Genomic DNA, 25,215 nt, shown 5'->3' with positions numbered 1-25,215 from the left:
CCTGCCCTTCCTTTGGAAAAATGGATATAGAGAGTATGATCAATGGCATAGAAAAGTTTGTTGCTGGAATGATTTGGTTGTTTCCAAGGCTGCTGTCATGTTCAGGCAAGAGATTACTGCTTGGTAGAGTTACAGGTAGGTAGCCGTGTTGGTCTGCCGTAGTCGAAACAAAATTAAAAAATTCCTTCCAGTAGCACCTTAGAGACACATGAAAGCTCATACTGTACCAATGACAAACTTAGTTGGTCTCTAAGGTGCTACTGGAAGGAATCTTTTTATGTTGCTTTGTATAGGACATTTCCCTCCTCTCCACTGAAGACTCCCCCAGGCAACCTCAAAATCTGCTCTAAAGATTGGAATGACTCTCAGAACAGATTTGGTGGTTCCTGGGGCAGAGATGGGTTTAGGGCAATGTTTTCCCACATGAGGTGTGGGGTAGGGGTGCTGAGTTTTGTCCTTGCACCAGGCACCACTGAAATTTTAAAGATCAACGTCCACCATTGTCCAGGGAGAAGAGAGGAATCAGGAGTCAATTTGTGAATTTGGAGACAAGCCATTGAGCTGCAGATGGTGAAGAGAAAGCCCAGGAAGTCAAAAATGATGGTATGAGATGTGGATCTGAAGGATTTTGCACAAGAGAATTACTCAAATCCAGATGGCTCTTCTCATGTTCTTCTGCCCTGCAGGGTCCTTTGTGACAACTCTCCTGTAAAAGATATTTGGCTTCCCACAAGGTTTCAACAGTCCTCCATCCACCTATAAGTAGAGGGACCTATACAATAAACCAATAAAACAGTAGAAACTAATTTTTAAAAAACAACAACAATTTACAGCTATACTAAAATTAAACTAATCCCCAGCCCCAACTAAATGTTTATCCCACCCCCAACAGAGGAAAACAAAACAAACAAACAAACAAACTAAAACTAAAACGGCCCAGATTAAAAACTATTTTAAAGCATTTTAAAGCATTCTCGACATTTGCCCCAACCCCAGAGTTTGTTCCAGTGAGTCTGGGCTCCTCAGCCCTTACAGCAGGACAATGTCCCTCTGTCCCAGGAGTCTGCCTTTTTCCCTATTAGGTAATTATTTACTATTACACAGATGCTATGTCTTTAAGCGCATATATGCTGCCTGCTTTAATCTCTTCCATTTAAAATGATAAATAAATATGGAGATATTTCCTAATCATATATCAAAACAGAATTGCACCATGTGTCTGTTTTTTGTTTTTTTTTTTGCAGGGAGCGGGGTTACTGTCAATATTTATTCCACCCCCCATCAGTGTTCTGCTTACCATCTGGACTCTGCCCAAATTTTTAGTCTACAAAAGCCACTGGGGACCCCAGGGAATCCAAGCATCTCTCTCCAGAGAATCGCAGAGATGAAGGTTCTGGCCCTCACCCTCTTCTGCCTCCTCCTTGCAGGGAATGAAGCCAAAGTGTTTGGGAGATGTGAACTGGCTGCGCGATTGAAACGGGCTGGGATGGATGGATATCGTGGCGTCAGCCTGGCCAACTGTGAGTTCGCTCCTCCTTTCTTTGCTATTTCTGGTGTTTTGAGGCAAAGTATAAATGGGGACTGCTTTTCAGGAAATGGTTCACACAAACCCTGCTGCCCATCAGAATGTCCGAACTCTCATTAATCTTTGAAAGATCAAGAAGCAGACATAAAAAGATTCACCTCACTGCACATCTAAAGGGCCAAACCAAACCAAATTTATCCTCCTTACTAATGTGAGATTATGAAAAAATTTCTATTTAGGACCATTTGGGGGGGGGGTTTAGACGTTACAGACAGCTTTTACCGTGAACATTGTAAGAATGTTTTTTAATTATTCTGTTTCAAAATGCTGCAACTTTGACAAAAAAAAAGAGATTGCACACCCAGCGTGTACCCAAATTGTAACCCTTTTCTTGTTCACTTTGTTCCAGGGATCTGTGCCGCTTATCATCAAAGCTCATTTAACACCAGACTCGTGGGGCCACAAACCTCCAGCGGCAATCGTGAGTATGGAATCTTTCAGATAAGCAGCCGCTGGTGGTGCGACAATGGACATCGCCCAACAGCCAATGGGTGTAGCATCTCCTGCTATGGTAAGCAACTTGATACTATAGGGAATGCTAGCTTCCACTTCTTTAATTCAGTTCACATTTGAAGGTGAATCTACCTAATTTGCACTTTTCTGAAATAATACACAGACAAACACACAGCACATTCTTTGAACTGCATTGGGCACAGTATGCCTATAAATAGATATATTTACAAAAATTACATACAAAAGTGCATTAGATTACAGAAAAATGCATACAAAGCTGTCATTCAGGAGAATTTCACACAAAATAACTGCTGGATTAAAAGAAAAAAGAAAAGAAATCCACAACCTGGGGGTGCCCAGGTGTATCTGTCCAGCTCTCAGGACTGTCCTTAGTCAGTGGTCCCCAATGTTTTTGGTATGGTGACCCACAAATCCAAACTTAAAAGACATGGTGACTACAGATTTATTGTCAAATGAATTTTGGACTTCCAGAAATGCTGGTACTAATATCTTAATAAATTTAAAATGTCTCTCCCACACTTCTCTCTTCCTGTGCCCCCTTCTTTGTTGAGTTTGTGGTTAACTTTTAATGACACAGTTAATAATAAAAATTGGAACTACATAATGAAATTCAAAATGTTTCACATAGTAATTTCCATTTATTTGTTTAAGTTAAAGCCATTGGGGTGAGCATAGGGGAAATTGTAGAGAGTACAGTACAGTCATTGCTGCTTCCCTCCCCCCAAACTTCCATGTTTACCATGGGAAGCCAGCTGTGCCCTGTTTCTCCTGACTGTGTCACTTAAAGTTGTTTTTACATGCAAACGTACACACTGGTACTGCTGTTGTCCAATAACACCAGGGAGCACTCCTTGTACCAGGAAAATCTACACAAGGTAGCCAGACGACACTATTGCATACACACAGAGCACACACATGCCCTCGCACATACAGACCACAGACATACATGCAAGTTTTGTGTCTCTCGCTCCACCTTATACCGCACAGATATACAAACACTCAGATCTCTCTCTCTCTCTCTCTCTCTCATGCACCACATGCGCATGTGTGCATTCCTCCCCCCTCACCATTAGCGTAGTGTGGGTTGCCACCCCCTTCACCTGGTGGACTGGGTGGTTGGGGTGGGCACCAGGAGGTGGTCTGCAGAGCCCCCGCAGAGGGGTGATGGAGCCTGTCTCCAACAGGCTCTTTGACTGCTGCCTCCACCCACCTGCCCACCAGACCAACCTGTCTGCCACTGTGCCTCAGCTGCCAGGGCTGGTGGGGATTCCTGATTGCACACCCTCAAAAATGTGTGCTGGGGCAATGGCCCCCCTGGCTCTCCCACGCCACACCTCAGCCCCTCAGAGACACAGACTGCTCTCCCTCTCTGCTCAAGTACTGTACGTATCTTCCCTTCTGAGCACACATACATGTAACCCCTTTTTCTCACTTGCATGAAACAACATGTAAATCTGTCCCTCCCTCCCTCCATCACACACACACACACACACTCACACACACACTACAAATACATCTCTCCCACCTTCCTCACACAACTTGCACGTCTCTCTCACATCTGAAGAAGTGTGCATGCACACGAAAGCTCATACCAAAATATAAACTTAGTTGGTCTTTAAGGTGCTACTGAAGGAATTTTTTTATTTTGTCTCTCTCACAGTCACACACACATTTCCATACTTGAGCACTAACATCCCAATTCTAAAAAGCATCTTCATAAGGCTCAAGAACCATCTGCCAACAGCACCACCTAGTGGGCAGCAACATTCCCCTGACCCTGCAAGGAGACCTCTCCCTCTCCTTTACTTTTCCATCCCTTTTTAAAGAAAACGTCCCCAGCACAAGGCAAAAGAGGCACCTGCTGGTGGTTGGGGGATAGCAGAATCCTGAATGTGCCGGGGCATCCCTGCTGCTTCTCCCCACCCCCTCCATTCCATTTAGCCTTACTTACCATACAAACAAGGCTCTCACTGCTTGCTGGCAGGCAGCAGCAGCAGCAGCCTGAGCACACAGGGATAACCCCACAGCTCCTTCCTTTCTTTCCCAACCTTTCATTTCAAGTAATCTGGAGACAGGCAGCTGTGTGAACAAAGGTCCTAACACTCCTTACCAAAGTATTTCAACAGGGGGAGAAAGCACTCAAGCAACTGAACCACTTCAACTGATTTGGCTGCCCACTTGCAGGTCGCAACCCACAAACTCGGAAACATTGCCCTAGGCCAGGGGTCCCCAAACTAAGGCCCGGGGGCCGGATGCAGCCCAATCACCTTCTAAATCCGGCCCACGGATGGTCCGGGAATCAGCATGTTTTTACATGAGTAGAATGTGTCCTTTTATTTAAAATGCATCTCTGGGTTATTTGTGGGGGGCATAGGAATTTGTTCATATTTTTTCCCCAGAAATATAGTCCAGCCCCCCACAAGGTCTGAGGGACAGTGGACCGGCCCCCTGCTGAAAATGTTTGCTGACCCCTGCCCTAGGCCATGACCTCTCACTAGGCCATGCTCTGTCCCACTGCCTCTGCTCTGTATCCTCCTGCTTTTACCTGGGTGCAATGTGTCCTGGAACTGTAACCTTGCTTGTCTGGATGGAGGATGAAATGGGCCATTTATAAAGAACTGATTTCTTTCTCTGGCTAGAATGCAGCTGACTAGAAGGGATCCCCTGCTTGGTGCTATAATGTTTGAATGCCAGCTCAAGGGGGAAACGCTTTAAGTGCTCCCCAAAAGTATTCAAGCTTAGTGTTGGCTGGACCTCTAGGAAAAGGCATTCCACAGTCCAGAGGCAGCCCCTGCAACCTTGGGGATGTCTGTATTCTGGGATTTGCATTTTAGGAATCCCCAGTAACCTCATTTGCTTTCTGACAAATCTTTGCCAGCGTTCTTAAATGATGACATCACAAATGATATTAACTGTGCCAAGAGGATTGTCCGTGACCCCCAAGGGATGAATGCATGGTAAGTGCTTATATCTCAGTGCTTGGAACATTCAATACCAGCCAAGTTGTCAGTTCACATAACTGTGTAGAGAAAGATGGTTCCACTTGACCTTCCTCAATAGGCACTGTCAAGGGCTAAAGATGATGCTTCCTTCAATGTACAGCCAGTAGTGCCCCCACTGCTCTGGGACCCTGTGCTGCATTTCCCCCCTTCCTCTGAGTAACTGGCAGCATCGTGCTGGAAGCTAGGAAATGACCACAGCCCCACCCACATCACAAAGCCAGCCACTCAGCAAACACCTGGGTGGCTGGTGGCTACTAAGAGCTGTTAGTAGCTGTCTTGGTGGGGATTTAAGGAAATGATTTGGCAACTGAGCCAATGTGTAAGAGAGGAACTGGGAGACCAGAGATCAAATCCTGATTCAGCCAGGAAGTTCAAAGGTTGACATTGAGTCAGCCACTGTCTCCCAACCCAGCCTGCCCCACAGTGTTTGTCTAACCATGTATGCCACCTTGAGCTCCTTGGAGAAAAGGTGGGGTATAAATGTAGTAATAAATAAATTGGAATGCAGGAAAGGAGGAGACAGTCTAAGTTCTGTCATGGGCTGGAGCGAAATCCTGGGGCAGATGGTTCATTCCCAAGTTTGCTTGGAGGTCTTTCACAGAAAGCTAACCATGCTTAGCAGCCACAGTGACTCTGTTCCACCTCCATTGCTAGGCACAATGTGCCTCTGAATGGGATTCTCCCTCGTGGGCTTGCATGACCCTTGTGAGCGAAGCTGTTGGGAGTCCCGTACTCCCAGCAGGGTCACCCAAGGCAGTACGGTCAAAGGGAAGGAGCTAGACAAAGAAGAATCCAACAGCAGAACAGAAGGAAGATAACAAGCTGAAATATACTCGGAGTCAAGAGTGAATTTCATGCTCTTTATTCCGCTCGTAGTCATCAAGGAGAAGAAGAGGAGAATGCCCTTTCCCCAAAACCATCTGCTTATATACATTATTTACACAATGGGCTTTGCGTGATTGGCTACTTCAGGGCTACACCTGTGGACCAATCAGTTTGTGGATTGACTTCTGCCAGCAGCCTGATTGGCTGCTCCTGCAGGCCAATCAGGTTGCGGATTCACTTCTGCCAGCCGCCTGATTGGCTGCTCCTGCAGGCCAATCAGGTTGCGGATTCACTTCCACCTGGAATTTGGATTGGGTGGCTCCTGCGGACCAATCAGACTGCTGATTCTGGATCCTATTGTTCTATGATTCAGCTCAGTACATAACACAAGCGGTATGTTACAATGGCTGTGAAGGCGGGTGAAGGCTGCAGCAGATAAGAATTTACCGGCCATTGTTATACTCATGCCATCAGAACAGAGCCTTACTGCAAAGACTGTGCGTTGATCAGCACACATAACATAAAACAAATTCACACTTCTTAAAAAAAACCAAAGCGAAACCCTGAAAAGTCCCATAGTGGTTGCCAAATGGTTACGTGGGCAAGACCGTGAAATCTGGAAGCCTCTAGTCAGGAACCGGCACGTGGGTGATGGATACAGACAGATCCAGTCATTCTGACTCAAGGAATGAGGCCATTGAGAAGCTCAGCAGCTCTGTCCATGACTGAGCAGTAAAGTTCCATGGAGGATGGGAAGCAACATTTTGCTAGCAGGGCATCATGGGCTGTTAATAGGTAGATTTCCCGTTGACCACCAAAAATAATCATCAGCAGAGACAATGAACAGGAAGAAATACTCTGTAGCCGACACAAATGCCTCACTTGGAAATGTGGTGGAGCTTTTAAAGAAGATCCATCTCCCTTGTAGTTGCTTGGAAGTCATGTGGCTTCCCTCGCTTCATTTTTTGCTCTCATTCTGACTTTTAGGTATGCTTGGAAGAAACATTGCAAAGGAAAAAATCTCTCAAAGTGGACAAGAGGTTGCAGACTCTGAGTTCCATGGTCCTGAATGAATTCCAGCATTTCTCTCGAGATCCCCTTTGATGAAACGTCTACCTACTGCCATATAATCAAAATCCAGTTGCTGCTTCCTGCACTAGCATTTGCATATTGTGCCACACCCCATGGGGGAGGGAAATGGCCCTCTTTCTATATGAATGAGGGGAAGTGATTGTTTTTTTTTAAGTGTGTCTGGGCTGGTCAGTCATCTTGCTCTGGATTGCAAGCCTCTCTGCTTGAAAATTTCCAATAAATTGAACATAAACAAAACTCTTTTCTTGTTTGATGGGTGAATAGAAAGAACAGAATTAAGTTAAGCATCATCATCGTCCCATCATAATTTGCAGGGAAGTGCAGAAGCGTTCCTAGGTCCCTTGCACCCCTGGCAAGGAGCTGTATGGGCACACACACACACACCAGAAAAGATCCCTTCTCCCACATGTGATCTTGCTGTGACAGCAGCGATGCACTGCCACACACATACACACCATAAACTCCATAGTCTCTCGCAGTCTACCTTCATGCTTCCTGCCATCTCTCCCACCACTCAGCTCCCAGCTCTTGTCTAAACTCAAGACCTTACACAGACAACTAGTGACAGATTTCTGGGGTGACTTACAAATGTCAGAGAGATTGGAAAATGGGCCCCAAGTTTGCAGTCAATTTAAAATTGGAACACATCCTATAATATTCCCATTGTTTCCTGACTAACTTTCTCCTGCTTATTACTTCTGGTACATCCTATTATGAAGTTTTCCTAAACAAAATAAAAAAACTCCTTCCAGTAGCACCTTAGAGACCAACTGAGTTTGTCATTGGTATGAGCTTTCTTGTGCATGCACACTTCTTCAGAGTCTATTATCCCTTCAAAGGACCAGGTCTGCAGTGCTGAGGAAGAGGCTGTGCCCTTTCTCCCTGCATCAGATGCAACTGCCTTCCTGAAGCTGTCAGGTGAGGGGGAAACTCAAATGACAGATGTGGTACCACAAGATAGCTAGATCAACCAACACACATCTCTCCTCTTAGGTTAAGGGGCACTGCTGGGTTTAAGCAGGGTTAGCCAATGGGGATCAGGTGCATGATGGGTGAGACCATAAATTTCCCACTGCAGTCATAAATGCCCACGTACTGCAGCAAAAGAGTAGTCTGGCTAGGAGCAGAACTGCTGTGCTTGGACAGAGAACGACCCAGGGCCCTTCTGACCCCATGTCTCTGTGCTTGAGCTTTAAAAATGGCCATTTTCTCTGGTGTTAGGTGCCATTTAAGGCTTTATAGGTTAAAATCAGCGCTCTGAATTGGGCCTGGAAACTAAATGGCAGCCAGGGCAGTCAGGCTAGGATCTGTGTGATATGCTCAAACTGTCTTGCCTTGATGAGCCACCTGGTCGCTGGATACTATGGAAACATCTGTCTGCAATTAACCATCATCTTTCTGGTAACATCTGGAATGAGAAATTTATCCCCTATCATGATACCATGCCCACTGTTCCTCTAGCCAGACTCCAGCTCACTTTGCAGGGAGACAGGGAAATCACTCGGAATCTACATAGTTGGATATGCAATGAATGGACAGACTGCAGGCCAGATTGCCTGCCTGGTGCAAGGGCTGAGGAGGTCGCTTGTCACCTAGATAGCCTGGCTAGATAGTACTGGGGAGGAGTCAGTGGTTATGGGGCATGTTAGCACCAAAGACATGGGAAGATGTAGTCACAAGGTCCTAGGAGCCAAATTTAGGTTGCTCAATAGGATACTGGAAGCCAGGACCTGCAAGGTAGCTTTCTCTGAAATGCTGCCAGTTCCATGCCACAAAGCCAGACTCTGTGGTCTTAATGTGTGGAGGAGACGGTGGGGTCAGGAGGAGGAGTTTGGATTTGTTAGGCACTGAGAAACAAGCTGGGGCAAGCTGGGCCTGTAGAAAAGGGGCAGGCTCCCCTTCAACCAGGGATAGAACCAGACTACTGCTGGCACCAAAAATAAAAACGGTGGCAGAGCAGCTTTTAAACTTATCAAGGGGGAGAAAGCCAAGAGGAACTAAGAGAGATCCAGTTTGGATTGAATCTCTCTGCTGGGATGCAGATGATAAAACTGATGAAAATTTCAATGTGGGCAGTTGAGAAATTGTAACACTGTAAGTGCAGGGGCACAATACAGCAATTCAGAGAGACCAAATCACCTCATGTCTCAGCGGTAAGAACGATCAAAGAGTCTTGTGGCAGACTCCCGGCTAGAGGCAGAAACTGGGACCTCCAAGAAGGTCTAGGGAGCAAGTGGGTTTGGGGATCCCTGGCTAGCAGGGCTGGTGCTAGGGTTTTTTGCGCCCTAGGCAAGATCACCTTCTGCCCCCCCGCTCCCCCAATAAATAAATAAATAAATATAAATACTGTATTAATTTTTATATAAAAAAAATAGAAAATAGAAAAATAGAAAAAATAAAAAGTAGGAAAAATAAAAATAAAAATAAAAAACAGCTGAGAGGCGCAGCGAGGTGACCCCAGGCTCGCACTCCCCTCACGCCGGGAGCGCAAGTCTGGGGCAGCTGCCTGTTGAGCGGCTTCAGGCCGCTCCCCTGAGGCACGCGCGTGCCTCGGGATAGCGGCCTGAAGCTGCTCAACAGTGACAGGCGTGGAGGAGGCAGCCCCAGCCTCACGCTCCCCGCGTGCCTCCGGAGCTTAACGCTGGGAGCGCGAGCCTGGGGTGGCCACCTCCACTGCGGCTGTCAGCTGTTGAGCGGCTTCAGGCCGCTCTCCGGAGGCACGCGCACGCCTCAGGATATCGGCCTGAAGCCGCTCAACAGCTGACAGCCACAGTGGAGGCAGCCCCAGGCAGCACCGGGGGGCAGGCTGGCCAGCGCCCCCTTCATTTTGGCGCCCTAGGCAGCTGCCTAGTTTGTCTAAATGGACGTGCCGGCCCTGCTGGCTAGGTGGGACCAGAGACCCAGCTGGCCTGCAACTCGGTGAGGTGAAGAAGGATCTTCAACCCTGTGGGACCCAAGCAAAGGTCTGGCCCTCAAGGCCAAGCCCTGGTGGGCTCAACCTTCAGAAGGCCAGTCACGGCCCATGGCTCTTGGCTCTGCCCTCCCTGCCACAGCCAGATGGGGAGCCCAGAGGAGACTGCAAGGAGCAGCTGACACTATTTCCACTGCAATGGCTCTGGATTGAAGGTTTCAGGGGGATTCAGTGCAGCTCCAGCTAGTGAACCCCTAACTCTAACCCCAAATCCCTAGGTTAGATTACTGGAACATGTTATACTTGGAGCTGCATCTGAAGATGGTTTGGAAACTTCAGCTGGTGCAGAATTAAGCAGCCAGGTTGCTTACTGCGACAAGATGGTCTGAGCCTATTACATGGATCCTGGCCTGATTGCACTGGCTGCCAGGGCAGAGCATTGATGACCCAGTCAGGCAACTTTTGCATTTATTTTTTTAAAAAAAAAACTTGCAAAACCATTATATTGAAGTTCTCCCTCTCCAGTAGTGACAGTACATTCAAGCACAGTCCGTTTACATTAAGGGTGTTCCAGGTAGGTAGCCGTGCTGGTCTGCCATAGTCGAAACAAAATTAAAAAATTCCTTCCAGTAGCACCTTAGAGACCGACTAAGTTTGTCATTGGTATGAGCTTTCACGTGCATGCACTTCTTCAGATACACAGAAACAAAAGTCACCAGGCCCTTATATTTAGTGAGAGGGTGGGGAGGGGTATTACTCAGAAGGGTGGTGGGAATGGGTGATTCGCTGATAGGTGTGGTAAGCCTGTTGACGACTGTTAACAACTGCAATTGGTCTTACAGGAAAAAGCAAGGGGTGAGATGTATAATTTATAAGAATCCAATGTCTCTATTCAGACCAGCAGTAGGAACAATGTATCATGCATGGTAGAGATGTAAAAAAATAGAATTATGGGATACAATGAGTTAAAGAAGATGTTTAAATTATCGTTTCCCAAAAAGCCAGAAGCTTTCCTTCTAGGAATCATTGAGGGTGAGATTCCCCAAAGATCTGAAGAAGTTATTTATGTAAGCCACCACGGCAGCAAGAGTATTGACAGCACAAAACTGGAAAGGAGACCAAATTCCAACAAAGAGCGAAACTGATGGAATATGCGGAGATGGATAAGCTGACAGGGCAGTTAAGAGACCAAGAGTACCAAAAAGTTAAGAGCAATTGGAGTAATTTTTTAAAATATCTGAAAGATTACTGCAGTGATTAAAAAATTTTGACTGGGCTAGATTGACTCTTGTAAAGATAACCAGTAGAAACAGTGGAAACGATGGTAAATAGAAGATTAGATACAACTGGAAAGGCATACAACAAAGAATTCTATGGACCCTAGGAAGAGGTAGAAGGAAGTCCAGTGCAAACAAAGTAACAACATAAGTAGATAAGTAACATAATTTTTATTTTATTTTTTGTTTATGCATACATGTTCAATATAGAGATGCGGGTGGCGCTGTGGGTTAAACCACAGAGCCTAGGGCTTGTCGATCAGAAAGTTGGCTGTTTGAATCCCCGTGATGGGGTGAGCTTCCGTTGCTCGGTCCCAGCTCCTGCCCACCTAGCAGTTCGAAAGCATGTCAAAGTGCAAGTAGATAAATAGGTAAACGGCATTTCCGTGTGCTTCTCTGGTTCACCAGAAGCGGCTTTGTCATGCTGGCCACATGACCTGGAAGCTGTACGCCAGCTCCCTCGGCCAATAACGCGAGATGAGCGCCACAACCCCAGAGTCGGTCACAACTGGACCTAATGGTCAGGGGTCCCTTTACCTTTACATGTTCAATGGTGGAATGTTGAGAGATTTCAATTGTTTATAGTGAATGTTGACGTGTATGAAAAGGGTGGTTGTAAATCAATAGAAAAACCAATAAAGATGTAAAACAACAACAACCTTTTACCTATAGTTTCCCCCCTGTATGAATTCTTTCATGGACTGTGAGATTGGACCTCTGACTGAAGCTCTTTCCACATTCCAAGCACTGAAATGGTTTTTCTCCTGCATGAATTCTTTGATGGGCTGTGAGTTTGTCTTTCTGACAGAAGCGCTTTCCACATTCTGAACACTGATGCGGTTTCTCCCTTGTATGAATTCTTTGATGGGCTGTGAGTTTGGCCCTCTTACTGAAGCTCTTTCCACATTCCAAGCACTGAAATGGTTTCTCCCCTGTATGAATTCTTTGATGAGAAGTGAGACTCTCCTTCCACGTGAAGCTCTTTCCACACTCTTGGCACTGAAATGGTTTCTCCCCACGGTGAATACTTTGATGACTATGGAGGTTTGTGCTTGTGTTAAAGCTCTTTCCACATTCAAAGCACTGATATGGTTTATCTCCAGTATGAATTCTTTGATGGGCTGAGAGATTGGACTTCTGACTGAAGCTCTTTCCACATTCCAAGCACTGATATGGTTTCTCCCCTGTATGAATTACTTGATGGGCCATGAGAGTGGACCTATGACTGAAGCTCTTTCCACATTCCAAGCACTGATGTGGTTTCTCCCCACGGTGAATTTTCTGATGCCGATAGAAGTTTGCGCTTGCGTTAAAGCTCTTCCCACATTCTGAGCACCGATATGGTTTTTCTCCTGTATGAATTCTTTGATGGGCTGTGAGAGTGGACCTCACACGGAAGCCCTTCCCACATGCCAAGCAATGATATGGCTTCCCCACTGTATGAATTCTCTGGTGGCTTGTAAGATTGGACCGCTGTGGGAAGCTCTTTCCACATTCTGAGCACTGATATGGTTTCTCCCCTGTATGAATTCTTAGGTGGGAAGTTAAGTAGCTGCTGTAACTGAAGCTCTTTCCACATTCCAAGCACTGATATGGTTTTTCCCCACTGTGAACTTTCTGGTGTTCTCGGAGGTTTCCACTACTTTTAAAGCCCTTTCCACATTCCAAGCATTGATATGGCTCCTCCCCTGTATGAATTCTTTGATGGATCTCAAGATTGGTCTTCGCACGGAAGCTATTTCCACATTCCAAGCACTGATAAGGCTTCTCCCCTGTATGAATTCTTTGATGGGAAGAGAGCCTTTCTTTACTACTTAAGCTCTTTCCACATTCCAAGCACTGATAGGGCTTCTCCCCTGTATGAGTTATCTGATGGGTTCTAAGATGGCTCCTGTAACGGAAGCTCTTTCCACATTCCAAGCACTGATATGGTTTTTCCCCACTGTGAACTTTCTGGTGTTCTCGGAGGTTTCTGCTACTTTTAAAGCTCTTTCCACATTCCAAGCACTGATAAGGCTTCTCCCCTGTATGAATTCTTTGATGGGCCATGAGATTGCTCCTCGCACGGAAGCTCTTTCCACATTCCAAGCACTGATAAGGCTTCTCCCCTGTATGAATTCTTTGATGGGAAGAGAGCCTTTCTTTACTACTTAAGCTCTTTCCACATTCCAAGCACTGGTGAGGTTTTTCCCCACTGTGAACTTTCTGATGTTGGCGGAGGTTTCCGCTACTTTTAAAGCTCTTTCCACATTCCAAGCACTGATAATGTTTCTCTCCTGTATGAATTCTTTGATGGGAAGTGAGAGTCTTCTTTTGGCTGAAGCTTTCCCCACATTCCAAGCACTGATAGGGCTTCTCCCCAGTAGGATTTCTTTGTTGGGAAGTGAAATGGGAGCTCTGCTTGAAGTTCGCTCCACACTCCAAGTGTTGATATGGCTTCTCCACTGTGCCGATTTTGTGGTAGCCTCCCTTCTTAATTTCCAATTCATCACCTTCTGCAATGAGGAGAGAAACAGATTAGAGCCTCAGGAAGAAATGGAGCCCCAAATTATTGAACAATGCTAATGAACACTTGTGATAGAGGAAGAACTGAGGGGCATTAGTCATGAGGTCTTACTACAGAGCTTTCCAAACTGTGTTCTGCGACATATTAGCGTATCAACTGCAGTGTGTAGCTCTTTTGCACAAACACATCCCACGCTCCTCCTGGGGCTAGAAAGGGGTTAGTTGCTTGTAAAACTGAATTACTGTGTCACAAAATGATGCAAAACTGAATTACTGTGTTGCAAAATGATGCATGTCCCAAAAAATGTGTCACCAATATGAAAAGTTTGGCAAGCTCTGTCTGTACTATAGGGTTCACTGCCTTTATTGCCTGGAATTCACTGACATATTTATGGGAACCTGAGATTTGAAAAGTCTGGCTCGTTCCTGGGATGGATTTTGTTTGGCTCATGAAATCCACTCCATCTCCAAAGTCAATTGTCTCTTTGGTCAACCAAAAACTGACGGAAGCAAAAACAAAAAACCGGACAGAAGCTACTTCCACTTCCCCATCAAAAAAGGACTAAGAAGTTCAGCCTGATCATGATTAAAAAGGCATAACTGGAGGAAGAATAATCACAGAAAAGCGGTAGATAGCCTTCCATTCGAGGTAAGCTGTGCGGGGTGTTAGAATCCCAGATTGTGTAAGTGGGAAGTTCATCACATAGATATAGGTCTTGAATTTAAAAACAGATATTATGATCCAACCAAGCCTTACCAAGAAAGTCCAAGATCCCCCGATTCTCCTCCATGACTTCCTTAGGCAGAGCTCTCTGGTCAGGATCCAGCAACGCCCACTCCTCATCTGTGAAACAAGTAGCTACATCTTCAAAATACACTGGACCCTAAAAGAAAAAGGTCTTTGTCTTAGATAGCATAAAAAATATCTACTATACTTTGGTCTGTTGTTTTCCGCCTGTTCTTTGCTGTGTTGTTTTAATGGGATTGTTTTGCTGCACATTTTAATTATGGATGCTTATTTAACATTTAATGGAATAATTTTATTGTGTATTTTAATGATGGAAATCTTTGTTTAAATGGGTAGAGCTCCACATTGTGTTCTTTTCTCCCTGTGCACTGTTTTAGGGGGGAAACCCTCATTGTGCAATTGAGGGAACTGATTAGGTACATGGCCACTGTTTACTATTGTTTGTCAACTGCTTAGAAGCCAATGTAGCATTCAACAATCAATATTGAAATACAACTACAACTGATAAATAATACTAGTGACATACAATCATAGACTTGGAAGAGACCCTGAGGATTATTGTCCAACCCTCTGCAATGCAGGAATCTCAATTAAAGCACCCATGGCCCTCCAACCTCTGCTTCAAAGTTTCCCAGGAAGGGGTCCAGCACCTCTTGAGGGAATCCGTTCCACCATTACTCTTACTTAATCTAAGCACTGTCAGGATGTTCTACTCGCAAGTAGAACCTTGGCAGAGACACATGCCCGACTGGCATTTTCCCTCCCTCCTGGGCATTCGGGAGCTTCAAAAGCACTCCTTAGCTGAACATCACAGCGACTGATGCCAGAAGACATCAGTACACTTGGGATCCACAGAGATTTGCGCAGTTGCGTAACAGAACTCAGCAACTCAGCATTTTGGCTAATCTACTTTATTTACATATAAAACACACATGGAGCACTGCAACATGGATGCCTCTCTCTCTAGCATCAGACAGCAAAGAGAAAGAACAAAGGACAATAGTCCCACTTCACAGAACACAGTAAGACAGACACCCTGTCTACGACACTTCCCATTCTGTGAAATGTAAATATATACAGTCATGTGATAGACAACAAACCCATGACTGCACACGGGGAATGAATCTCCAACAAGCACAACCACAAGGGCTCCAGACTAGGGCTGGATGATAAATCGGTACATCATCCAAAACCAGTCTGAAGTCCGCATCATGGTAGAGGTTTCATAACATTCAACGTGGCAATATAGCGTAAATGACAAAGAGTGCTGGCCCTATGTAAAAAGTGACCATGTGGGGGAAACTGTGAAGCTGGCCCTTGCTTTTCGTGATTCCTGCCGCCCCTGTTGCTCTGTCAACTCGGCTCTTCCCTGCCTCCTGTGAGGGGCAGCAAACCAGAAGAGCAGGTGCTGAAGAAAGCAGCCAACCCAGGACCTTTCCTCAGGAACAGAGAAACCATCAGCTTCTTGTTTTCAGTGCATGGGTCAAGCTGGTAGGTGATGGAGGGAGAGGCTGGTCCGAGGCAGCTCTGGGCTTCTTGCTGGGAGCCCCTTTCTCCCTTCCTTGCTCCTTCTCCAGGCTCTCTCAGATGGCAGGGTCCGCCTGCAGGCGCCTCCTGATCCCCAACTTTTGCCAGAGGCCTCGCAAGAGCAGGAAGCCCTTTCCTCCTTGCCTCCCCCAAGTCCTTTCCTGTCTTTTGAACGACTGCTGCCCTCAGCCGGAGCTCTCTTGGAAGCAGCAGCTAGTCCGATGGAAAAATAAACTGGGGTTATTACTTCTGACTAATAACAGGGGTTATTACTTCTCAGGCTATTACATTAATAAAATAAAATAAACTTTGTCCTGTTGTTTAAGCCTCTTCCCTCCGCTCTCCTTTTGTGTGTCTCTTGATTGCCAGAGAACACCAAAATTCAATTTTTCCTGGCAAAATATATGCATTTTTTAAAATAAATTTTTGTTTGGTAAAATTTTGTCCATTCTTTCTAGTTTGAACTGGTTTATAAAAGAAAATCACCAAACAATCAAATAACTGGTGTTCTGGGATGTATATACAAATTCAATTGAGACTCAATAGTGAATAATATTTTAACATCTAAGTGAGACAGAGAATTGGCTTTTTTCTTGTTTAGTAATGTAATTAATTTTGGGGGGAACATTCTCTTACCTTACCTTTGATATCCATGCTACTTATTACTTCTACAGCTTTAGAGAAAATGTGCTAATTTTTAAATTATATATCCTATAAAATAACTGCTGCAACAATATGCTAAAGGTAATTAAAAATGTATCCGTTTTAGACCCCTAAGTAGTAGTAGTTGCTAGTTTTCATTTGCTTCTCCACAGTTCCAGGCTTATTTCAGACACTGTGATATATTGGTATGCTAAATTAAAATGCTGAAAACTAGAAATCACCCAGCCCTAGAACGTTATCTGTTGACTCTGTTCTATCCTATCTCCCTTTTCATAGAATCATAGAGTTGCCAGGGACCCTGATGGTCATTTAGTCCAACCCCCTGCAATGCAGGAATCTCACCTAAAGCAGCCACAACATGCTGTTTTGTTTCGGTTTAAACCAATTCATGAACCAAGAACTCATATATTGACCACTAGTAATAAACCACATGCCGGAGATATTCTTGCCCATTTCTTGTGCTATTTTTGTTATATACAAATAACATGAAGACTCGGCCTACTTCTTTGGATCCTTTGTTACTCCTATGATCCTTCTTCTAGGGCAGACATGGCCAACAGGTAGATCGGGATCTACCGGTAGATCCTCAGGACGTTTCTGGTAGATCGTGGGTAGATTGTGGGTTGCTTAGTGATCGCTAGCCTAAAAGAAAAGAAAGAGCTCTCCCCCTAAAAAGAAACCCTCAAGAACTCTTCTCTCTCCCCCACATAAAAGCTCAATAACCGTGAGCAATTGCAGGGAGAACTCCTTCCCTCTTCCCGATACTGAGTTTACCAGTATGTGTGTGACTGTGTTAGTGTGTTGCACAGAATGGCTGGATTGCTCTCTGTCCCTCTTGCCTGCCTAGAGCTCCCCGGCTCCTCCTCCCTCATGTTGGCAGAGAGGGAGGGGTGTGTGTGAGTTTGCGTGCGTGGGAGGAAAGCGGGAGCCGCAACTCACAGAAGGATTTCCCCCCTGTCCCTGTCTCTTTGAGCCACTGGGAGCCAGAGAGAGAGAGAGAGAGAGAGAGAGAGAGAGAGGTGGGTGGCCCTAGCTGAGGGGGTGGGGGAGAAAGAGAGAGAGAGAGAGAGCAATGTTTAAACATGACAGATGAGCACCTTAAGGATTCCCTGAAGCTGGTCCTGACACAGTACTCATCTGATACTGAACAGTTGGTTACCAAAATGGTGCTGCAGGTGTCATACTAACAATGGATGAAGGCATGTATTTTTTTAAGAAATCCTGATAGGTAGGTTAATGGAGTGGGTAAAGGAGTTTGTGCGGCGTACAGTTTTGTGAGTGCTTTTATGCAATTCTCTCCCAAGAAATCTATAAAAAAGTTTCTGTTGCCCCCTGTAAGAAAAAGTATTTGGGCTGTGCTCCCCCAAAAAGGTTACCAAATTTGGTCACCCCCCTTTCCTTCTCCCTAAAAAAAGCTCAACAACTTTGAGCCGAACCCCAAAAAATGGGGGTAGATCACCGCCAGATTTTGATTCTGAAAGTAGATCACAGTCTTTTGGGAGTTGGCCACCCCTGTTCTAGGGTGTCTGGCAGGGGACACCTCAGGCTCCTTCTGGGGAGCTCTCGCCCAGGGCTTCACCTGGCCAGCCAAGGCAGGTGAGGGAGGGAAACCAGTGGGTCTCGAACCCTCCGCCCGCCCCCTTCCCGCCAGGCCGGGCTTCGGTTCCTTCCTTCCCACCCCCACCCCCCCGAGCCAGGCTGGAGCTGCGACCTGGCGGCCTTGTCCCGGGGCTGCGCGGAGGCCGGCCAGACTCCCCCTGCCAACCGCTTCGATCCCGGGGCCGAGAGAGACTCACGGAAGGGTCGCAGGAAGAGACGCGGAGGGCGGGGCTTCCGGCTCCGCCTTCCTTTCCGGTTCCCTCTAGGAATCCCGCTCCGTTCATTGTAACCCTTGTCAAGCCGGGCGCGCCCAGCTCCCCACCTGCAGGATCCGGGGAGAAGGAGGCTCGATCGCCGGGCAACGGGCAGCCTAGAAATGAATGCAAAAGGAACTCACTCACGGAGGGAATTAGAATGTGAACGAGTCGAAGGATGAAGAAGAGATCTTGGTTTTTCTTTCTGACGATTTAGAAACAAAGGCACATCAACAAGAAACGGAAACTTGACGCTGGGATTTTGTGTCAAGAAAGTTATTCCTGTTGTTAAAAACCAATAAAGATGAATTGGAAAAAGAAAGACATGCAAAATAAAAACACAGCGTAGTTAACAAGAACAAAAAAAAAAAAGGAATCATGGAATCATAGAGTTGGAAGAGACCGCAAGGGCCATCCAGTCCAACCCCCTGCCAAGCAGGAAACACCATCAAAGCATTCTTGACATATGCCTGTCAAGCCTCTGCTTAAAGACCTCCAAAGAAGGAGACTCCACCACTGAAATATACTCGGAGTCAAGAGTGAATTTCATGCTCTTTATTCAGCTCATAGTCATCAAGGAGGAGAAGAGAAGACGAATGGCTCTTTTCCCAAAACCATCTGCTTATATACATTATTTACACAATGGGCCTTGCGTGATTGGCTACTTCAGGGCTACACCTGTGGGCCAATTATATTGTGGATTGACTTTTGCCTGCAGCCTGATTGGCTGCTCCTACAGGCCAATCAGGTAGCAGATTCACTTCTGCCAGCCGCCTGATTGGCTGCTCCAGCAGGCCAATCAGGTTGCGGATTCACTTCCACCTGGAGTTGGATTGGGTAGCTCCCGCTGATTCTGAATCCTATTGTTCTAGGATTCAGCTCAGTACATAACAACCACACTCCTTGGTAGCAAATTCCACTGCCAAACAGCTCTTACTGTCAGGAAGTTCTTCCTAATGTTGAGGTGGAATCTTCTTTCTTGTAGCTTGAATCCATTGCTCCGTGTCCGCTTCTCTGGAGCAGCAGAAAACAACCTTTCACCCTCCTCTATATGACATCCTTTTATATATTTGAGCATGGCTATCATATCACCCCTTAACCTTCTCTTCTCCAGGCTAAACATACCCAGCTCCCCTAAGCCGTTCATCATAAGAAATGGGAGTGCCTGATCACCTCATCTGTCTCCTGAGAAATCTCTATGTGGGACAAGAAGCTACAGTTAGAACTGGATATGGAACAACTGATTGGTTCAAAATTGGGAAAGGAGTATGACAAGGTTGTATATTGTCTCCCAGCTTATTTAACTTATATGCAGAATTCATCATGCGAAAGGCTAGACTAGATGAATCCCAAACCGGAATTAAGATTGCCGGAAGAAATATCAACAACCTCAGATATGCAGATGACACAACCTTGATGGCAGAAAGCGAGGAGGAATTAAAGAACCTTTTAATGAGGGTGAAAGAGGAGAGCGCAAAATATGGTCTGAAGTTCAACATCAAAAAAACCAAGATCATGGCCACTGGTCCCATCACCTCCAGGCAAATAGAAGGGGAAGAAATGGAGGCAGTGAGAGATTTTACTTTCTTGGGCTCCTTGATCACTGCAGATGGTGACAGCAGCCACGAAATTAAAAGACGCCTGCTTCTTGGGAGAAAAGCAATGACAAACCTAGACAGCATCTTAAAAAGCAGAGACATCACCTTGCCGACAAAGGTCTGTATAGTTAAAGCTATGGTTTTCCCAGTAGTGATGTATGGAAGTGAGAGCTGGACCAAAAAGAAGGCTGATCGCCGAATAATTGATGCTTTTGAATTATGGTGCTGGAGGAGACTCTTGAGAGTCCCATGGACTGCAAGAAGATCAAACCTATCCATTCTGAAGGAAATCAGCCCTGAGTGCTCCCTGGAAGGACAGATCGTGAAGCTGAGGCTCCAAGACTTTGGCCACCTCATGAGAAGAGAAGACTCCCTGGAAAAGACCCTGATGTTGGGAAAGATTGAGGGCACTAGGAGAAGGGGACGACAGAGGACAAGATGGTTGGACAGTGTTCTCGAAGCTACGAACATGAGTTTGACCAAACTGCGGGAGGCAGTGGAAGACAGGAGTGCCTGGCATGCTCTGGTCCATGGGGTCATGAAGAGTCGGACACGACTAAACGACTAAACAACAACAACAACAACAATTATGTATAATGTGATGTTTTAACGCAACACATAATATGAGTGGTGTTTTATTGTTTAATGTTTATGTGTACACCGTTTGCTTAATTGTTCCATATAATTTGTTCAAAACCATTGGTTTTTCATGTAAATTATCAACATGTTTTATCTTAAATAAATAAATATTGCAGAAAATAATAGTATGCAACTGTTATTGCTCTACATAAAATCTAAAATTTATGTTTATTAGTTCACAATTTAACATACTGAGAATAAACGAGTCAAATTTTCATCACTCGTAGTGAGGCAAAATTTCAATCTGTAGGAGCAGGTTCTAAATATTAACCGATTTGTCCCAAATTTGAAATTTGACTATGTTTATACCATACGCCTGATATAAGATCAAGGGAGGAAACATTTTCCAAAAAAAGTTTTTTATGACCCACCCTAACCAGCATCCCAGGGGGGCCCAGCAGCAATGTGATTCTTGCTCCCCCCAGGCCAGCACCCTTGGCGGGGGCCAAATTCACTAACCCTTAAGTACATCTCTGAGCAGGGAGCAGGTCCTCCAGGACTCGCAGTAAGATGGTCTCCACCTTGGAGAATTCTGCAGCTTTGTAGAAGTGTTCCCAATTCTGCCTGTGTGGACAAAGTGGTCAGGGCTTGGGGTGGGGGCTTTGGCCTAGAACAGTAGGGCTCCTCTCTTCCATTTTCAACAATGTGATGATTCCACCTCCATTGTGACACCAGAGCCCATGGTTCTGATGGTTTTCTGCTCTTGGGACACTTTCCATTTTCAACAATGTGATGATTCCACTTCCATTGTGACACCGGAGTTCTTCTCTTGAGTGTCTTTTTTGCCTTTTAGCTTTTCAGGAGAGTTCATCATTCAAGAGGCCAACGTCTCGCATGACTGACACTCTGGTGGGGCAAAAATGTTCAAGACGTTTCTACAAAGTGGCACAGAATTGAGCTTGCCCTCCATGGCGGCTGCTCTGCTCCTTGCTCAGGATTGCTGCTGCTGATAGTTCCTCAGGTTTAGCGGGGCCCATATTAACAGAAACCTCCGTTCTCCAGACTTGTCCCCACTGCCAGCACCACCAGCACCCATTGCTTGGAGGAAAGGTGAGGAAACACCCCCTCCTTCAGCCTCAGATTCTCTCACAGCTGCCTGGGGGCTGCCCACCCCTCTCCCAACTTCAGAAATGCATTGAAGCAGATCTCCTTTGCACCTCAGCACAGGGCAGGATAGGTATAGTCTTACTTATCTTCAGACCACAGTCTCCTTGTTAGTCCTTGCAGTGTTAAAACGAGACATTTTGGCCGGGCACTATGACAAGAGCCATCATTGTTTGGCACCTGTTGGGTGACTTGCCCAAGGCTTTGGACCAGGTCAGGTTCATCCAGCCCAGAATAGCTTTTGAGCCTAGTCCCAGCTCTCCCAAACCTCAGGCAGAGAAGGGTCTTTCTCACCACCTGCTAGGTGAGATGCCAGGGATGGAACTTGGATTTCTTCTTTCTTTCTTTCTTTCTTTCTTTCTTTCTTTCTTTCTTTCTTTCTTTCTTTCTTTCTTTCTTTCTTTCCTTCCTTCCTTCCTTCCTTCCTTCCTTCCTTCCTTCCTTCCTTCCTTCCTTCCTTCCTTCTTTCCACATGCAAATCAGGCTATGGTGCCTCTCCAAAAAAGTTGCTCAAAAAGTCATTGTTGATATAAAGGTAAAGGATAAAGGGACCCCTGACCGTTAGGTCCAGTTGCGAACAACTCTGGGGTTGCGGCGCTCATCTCGCTTTACTGGCCGAGGGAGCCGGCGTACAGCTTCCAGGTCATGTGGCCACTGGCCAGCATGACAAAGCCACTTCTGGCGAACCAGAGCAGTGCACGGAAATGCCATTTACCTTCCCACCAAAGCGGTACATATTTATCTACTTGCACTTCATGCTTTCGAACTGCTAGGTTGGCAGGAGCAGGGACCAAGCAACAGGAGCTCACCCCATCATGGGGATTCAAACCACCAACCTTCTGACCTTCTGATCAGCAAGCCCTAGGCTCTGCGGTTTAGACCACAGCGCCACCCGCGTCCCAACCATTGTTACCAATATACCAACACATTGTTGGTATATGTGTTACCATTGTGTTTTACAAAGGATAAATTACATAAAGGAGTTAACTGCGACAGCTGTGAAACAGGTGGCTATAACTAAGGTCCAGCTTCTGAGTCAGTGTGTTTTGTCTTGTGACTCTCGTGAACAGTCTCCTTAAAAGGGAACTGTGTATGCAAGCTAACAGAGGTGTAGAGTTGGGTCTGAGAGGATAATGCAGAGTTTGTCGGAGGTTGAGGAGATAGTGTACTTAAAGGACTGCACCCTCTTGTATGTGGGAGAAAGAGACTTTGTATTAAATCCTTACATTAGACTACCGGTAATTGCCTGTTGGCTCATCTAACTGCTACTTCTGAATGAAAAACTCATCTTCCTCAGTCTCTCTGAGAAGTGGTTACTTCAGCACTGGGGTCCGAGGGGAACCTGCTGTGCTGCAGAAGCACAACCAACAAAGGTTATGGGCCCAGGGTGGGCAGCAGGTAGCGCTACAGAGCAATAAGAGAATTCCTGAAATCAATCCCACACTTTGGAAACCAGCAATCTGAACTCATCACAGTCAAGGAAGATTTTGCAGATAACTCGGGGGCAAACTGGGGTCTGTGGATCCTATGTGGCTAAGTGGTTGTGGAAGCTGCAGAACGTTTAACTGCAGGAGGGAAGCAAGCAAGTTTCATGATGTCTGTGTCTCTGAGTATGGAGAAACTAACAGAAAAGAATTATGCCAGTTGGTGTGCCAAGATGGAGATGCTGCTCTGGAGACCCTGTATGAATGACCCACCTTCAGACCCTCCTTCTCCTGAGAAGGGAGCTGGTGGCGCTGTGGTCTAAACCACTGAGCCTCTTGGGCTTGCCAATCAGAAGGTCGGCAGTTCGAATCCCCTTAACGGGGTGAGCTCCCATTATTATGTCCTAGCTTCTGCCAACCTAGTAGTTCGAAAGCATGCCAGTGCAAGTAGATAAATAGGTATTGCCACAGCAGGAATGTAAATGGTGTTTCCATGTGCTCTGGGTTCTGTCACAGTGTCCCGTTGCACCAGAAGTGGTATAGTCCTGTTGGCCACATGACCCGGAAAGCTGTCTGTGGACAAACGCCAGCTCCCTTGGCCTGAAAGCGAGATGAGCACCGCAACCCCACAGTCACCTTTGACTGGACTTAACTGTCCAGGGGTCCTTTACCTTTTTTTACTTTTACTTTCTCCTGAATGGCTTCACAGAGAGGAGAGAGCAAGAGACACAATAATTATTGATCTGGAAGACAGCCAATTACCGACTGTTAGAGGGCTGTTAACTGCAGAAGAAGTTTGGACTACTTTAAAGAATTTGCACGTGAGAAAAACAGCAGGCAGCAACTATATGAATGGGAAAGAAGACAGGAGCAAGGGAAGATGGCAGAGAGCTGTTTCAACAAGCCAAAATAAAGAAGTGAATGTAGAAGAAAGAAAGAGTGACAACACATTGAAAGTTTATGGAATCTGTAGGTGCTACAACTGTGGATCAGACAATCACCTTAAAGGAAATTGCCCCAGGAAACATTTGGATTACAAATCTACAGATAGAGAAAGAAAATTACAGAGGAAAAGGGGGTGTTTCTCTGCCCACATTGTAAAGGTAGACTCTGTAAATGCTGAGGGAGTGTAAATCAACAACAGCTCCAATTAACACAAAATGTGAAAGAAATCCTAAGCGAGTTCTAGAACTTCTGCATATAGATTGAGCAGATCCATTCCAGAAAACTCTGTGAGGAGCTAAATTTAATCTTATAATTGTTGACAATTTCTTGCATTTTGGGTTCATTTATTTGTTAAAGGAGAAGCTAAATAGAGGTTTGCGAATTTTGTAAACTGGGTGGAAGCAAAATATGATGCAAAGATAACTGGAGTGCAGTCAAACAGAGGAGGTGAATTTACCTCTAATAACTTTGAAAGATTTCTAACTGAAAAGGGAGTCCAACATAAAAGGGAGTCTTCAGGTGTTTGTGTGTTGAAAGGAAACATCTGGAAAGTGGTCTTAGGTGGATTAGCAGTTTCTTATACTCACAGAAGCCAAGAACCAAGATCCTCACAACAACTATTGGTGAAAGTGAGTGTCTTTTGATATAAGTAAGGGTGTCGCAGCCTGAGAAACAACAGGGAAATCCCTTAGCTTCTCTGTCAAAAAAAACTTAATAGAGGGCATTTACTTTTTGCCCCATCCCTTCATTGTATTTTAATAAATTTAAAATTAACATAATGCACAGCGAAAACCCAATCAATTGAAGAAGCTTCAGCACAAAGCACTAATCAGGTTCTGAGCTACCCAGAACAAAATCTCTCAGATCATGCATTCTGGCATAGCTGCATTTTTCAAGTGCTCAGCTCAAGAAAGAGATATGCTGACTACATCCTTATGGACTGGGTGCTGTGGAGCACCTCCCCCTCCAGCCCCGTATCTGGCAAACAGCCCCTTGCTCATGGAGAGCTCCGGGGGGGGGGGCACCCAGTTCCCTCTCTCTCC

The 25,215-nt window shown here is 45.7% G+C and overlaps 2 protein-coding genes across 5 annotated transcripts; one reads left to right on the top strand and one right to left on the bottom strand.

Annotated features, from left to right (window-relative positions):
• The first annotated feature begins 1,343 nt into the window (after positions 1–1,343).
• Positions 1,344–7,736, top strand: LOC118085738 (lysozyme C, milk isozyme-like). Its single transcript, XM_035116701.3, has 4 exons — positions 1,344–1,520; positions 1,935–2,096; positions 4,938–5,016; positions 6,874–7,736. Exons 1-4 carry the CDS (start codon positions 1,385–1,387, stop codon positions 6,938–6,940), a joined length of 444 nt encoding a protein of 147 aa, XP_034972592.2. The 5' UTR covers positions 1,344–1,384; the 3' UTR covers positions 6,941–7,736.
• Positions 7,737–11,318: 3,582 nt separating this feature from the next.
• Positions 11,319–18,462, bottom strand: LOC118081337 (uncharacterized). 4 transcript variants are annotated; one of them, XM_088651780.1, is made up of 4 exons: positions 18,406–18,462; positions 17,112–17,251; positions 14,429–14,555; positions 11,319–13,661 (listed from the first exon to the last, which is right to left on the bottom strand). In XM_088651780.1, exons 3-4 carry the CDS (start codon positions 14,460–14,462, stop codon positions 11,833–11,835), a joined length of 1,863 nt encoding a protein of 620 aa, XP_088507906.1. In that variant the 5' UTR covers positions 14,463–14,555; positions 17,112–17,251; positions 18,406–18,462; the 3' UTR covers positions 11,319–11,832. The 4 variants fall into 4 exon arrangements, with proteins under 4 accessions (XP_088507906.1, XP_088507905.1, XP_060135763.2 ...); XM_088651779.1 differs by lacking the exon at positions 18,406–18,462 and adding an exon at positions 18,321–18,403; XM_060279780.2 differs by lacking the exon at positions 17,112–17,251 and having other exon boundaries at positions 18,406–18,452.
• Between the last annotated feature and the right edge of the window lie 6,753 nt (positions 18,463–25,215).

This window comes from Zootoca vivipara, chromosome 9, assembly GCF_965207765.1.
Source record: "Zootoca vivipara chromosome 9, rZooViv2.hap1.1, whole genome shotgun sequence".
NCBI classification, from domain to species: Eukaryota; Metazoa; Chordata; class Lepidosauria; order Squamata; family Lacertidae; genus Zootoca; species Zootoca vivipara.
Note: the sequence above shows the minus strand (reverse complement) of the source record. Positions and strands in the feature narration are given on the sequence as shown.